At 45.6% G+C, this 2500-nt stretch overlaps 1 protein-coding gene across 2 annotated transcripts in view; it reads left to right on the forward strand.

Annotated features, from left to right (window-relative positions):
* Positions 1–2500, forward strand: part of frem1b (Fras1 related extracellular matrix 1b) — a 57657-nt gene that overhangs the window by 34389 nt on the left and 20768 nt on the right. For both annotated transcript variants that reach the window (XM_044198981.1, XM_044198980.1), the window contains 2 exons: positions 655–796; positions 1344–1554. In XM_044198981.1, coding sequence (XP_044054916.1) covers positions 655–796; positions 1344–1554 — 353 coding nt within the window. The remainder of the gene's footprint in view (positions 1–654; positions 797–1343; positions 1555–2500) is intronic.

Consider the following 2500-nt stretch of genomic DNA (forward strand, 5'->3'; position numbering starts at 1 on the left):
TAAAATAATCACTTAAGCAGTTGCTCATAAACAAAAAATGAAATAAAACAAAATAAAAGGCAAAGAGCATTTTGAGAGAGGAAGCCTGAGCTCTAGAGCGTCTGATAGGACGGGTAGTAGTGAGACTGGCCTGTAGTTTTCAACTTGAGATGGATTTCGTGTTGGCTTTTTCAACAACGGGCTGACTTGGGGCTTGTTGAAACACTGCGGGGAACGTACCCGAAGCCAAATAAGCATTTATCACGTGAGCGATCGCAGGCGTGATCGCAGGCGAGGTGGCTTAAAAGGGCTTCGAGGGATCGAAATGTTTAAACATTTTAATGTTGTAGCCGGTCGAGGTCGGCCGATTTAGCTACTTTATCGACTGTTGGGTATCTTAATCTGTAAAATGCATCATGTTTTATTTGTTGATCAGATGTTTTGTGTCTAAAATCTGAACCTGCAAACTCTAAATAGTAACTCTAGCCGTCAGATGAACATAGTGGAGTAGAAAGTGCAGTATTTTCCTTTTGAAATGTATGGAATAGCTCGAGTACCCCTTCATCAACACCACCGTCATGTTTTTGAATCTGGAAATGTTGATTTTTGTAAACCCAGTTCTGGGTTTACAGTGAACGTATTATAATCATAGTGTTTTCTTCGTTGGTGTGTCAGGAGCGCTGGGTTGGTGGTGGACTCTGGTGAGCGCAGGGTGATCTCCAGTGTTGCTCTGGAGGCCGAGGACCTGGACACCCCCCCAGACCAGGTGTACTACTTCCTCAACGCTGCCCCACGCTTCGGCAAACTGCAGCTCAAGGTGAGGGCTCAGATCAGAGCTTCTCCCGGGGAGGAATTTATTTCCTGATGCGACCGATTTGCCAATAAACTGAATTGGTCGCATTCAGCACGCGGGGCTCTGAGGTGGGCGCGGAGAATTTAACCTTCCTGGATACACGAACAGCTCGCTCTCAGAAAGAAAGGGACTACATGTGTTTCCCAAAATGTAAAACGATTCCTTTAAGACTACTTTTTCAAGTTAAAGAAACATTAGCACTCACAAACGTCATCCCTAAGAGTCCAACAGGGCAGGAACATTTACAATCTAAAGGGTTTAGATTGGGGTTTTCTAAAGTTTAGTGGGATTATTCAAACAATTTACAGTATAATTACTAAATTCATTAAAAATCTCTTTCACTTTGGGTTTGTTTCCAACCAGTTTCACCGTCTGAAGGCTCGTGTTACTGGTGTTTGTATTATAACCAATAGAGTTATTATTTTGAAGTTGTTAAATAAGCATAATTTCCTGTTGAGCCAGCTGAGTGACTGATGCGCTCACTGCTGTGATGGTTCTCACTCGTCTGCAGACGGAGTCGGGTTGGGCCGAGCTGTCCGCCGGTCAGAACTTCACTCAGGACGATGTGGAGATGAACCGTCTGTGGTACGCACACGGCGCCGCCGCCAACGCCAACGCCGCCGGGTTCAAAGGTCACGACAGCTTCCGCTTCACCCTCAGCGACCTGGACAACGAGACTCCCGCACAGAGCTTCTTCATCTCAGTCCACACCGTGCAGAAAGGTCAGAGGTCAAACTTACAATTCTGGTGCGATTCATTAGACCGACGCATCTAATTAGAAAACAAACTTCATGAACGACTTTTAAATCTGTCACAAAATATGATGTCACGTTCCAGGAAAAGGGAATCCTGATAATTGAAGCACCATCAGTAATAGATCTGCGTCTCCGTTGGTCCGTTCACAAATCTGATCGCAGTCCTCGGAGTGGTTATTTCCACAGATCACTGACGTAGTCACGGTTGGGAGGAGTAAAGACTACATGCGTGTTTTGGAGAGACGGATGCATTTACACTTGTCCAGCATCTGGCTACAATGAGTCTCAAACGATGAATTTCACTCAAGCTAAAAGCTCCGATAGATCTGATCCACCCAAGACACATGAGGTGACTAAAGCCAGTTTACTCCGTCAGAAGTGCCCAACGGAGGGTCGAACAGCTTCGGAAACCTCCGAAAACCTTGGGGGGGGGCTGCGTCCGACCTTTTCTGTAACTGAAACTGACGATCCGACTTTCACACCCGCCTCACGCTGTGATTGGTCCTTTTTTCTTTGACACAACTATTTCTGTCACTTTTCATGTGAACAACTGAGTGAAACACTTTTTTAATGTCACCCTGGAGAAAAATTCTCTAAATATCCCCATTTTAAACAACATTGCACCCCCCTCCCTCTCTCTCTGTGGCAGCTGGCTCTTCACCCCGACCTCGAGTGTGGCCGTTCAGAACAGATATAAACACTTTTAATTTCTGACGTGGTCGGACAACACGTATGTGAACTTCTTCTGTTCAAGAATAACCCGACTCCGAGTGTAAATGGAGCCCACGGTCATGCTAGCAGCTCTGTGAGGTGCTTTGAGCTAAATGCTAACATCAGCGCGCTAACGTGCTCAAAATGAAAATGCTAACTTGCTGATTTTTGGCAGGTATAATGTTCACCATGATCACCATCT

The sequence above is a fragment of the Siniperca chuatsi genome, linkage group LG6 (genome assembly GCF_020085105.1).
Source record: "Siniperca chuatsi isolate FFG_IHB_CAS linkage group LG6, ASM2008510v1, whole genome shotgun sequence".
Taxonomy (NCBI): Eukaryota; Metazoa; Chordata; class Actinopteri; order Centrarchiformes; family Sinipercidae; genus Siniperca; species Siniperca chuatsi.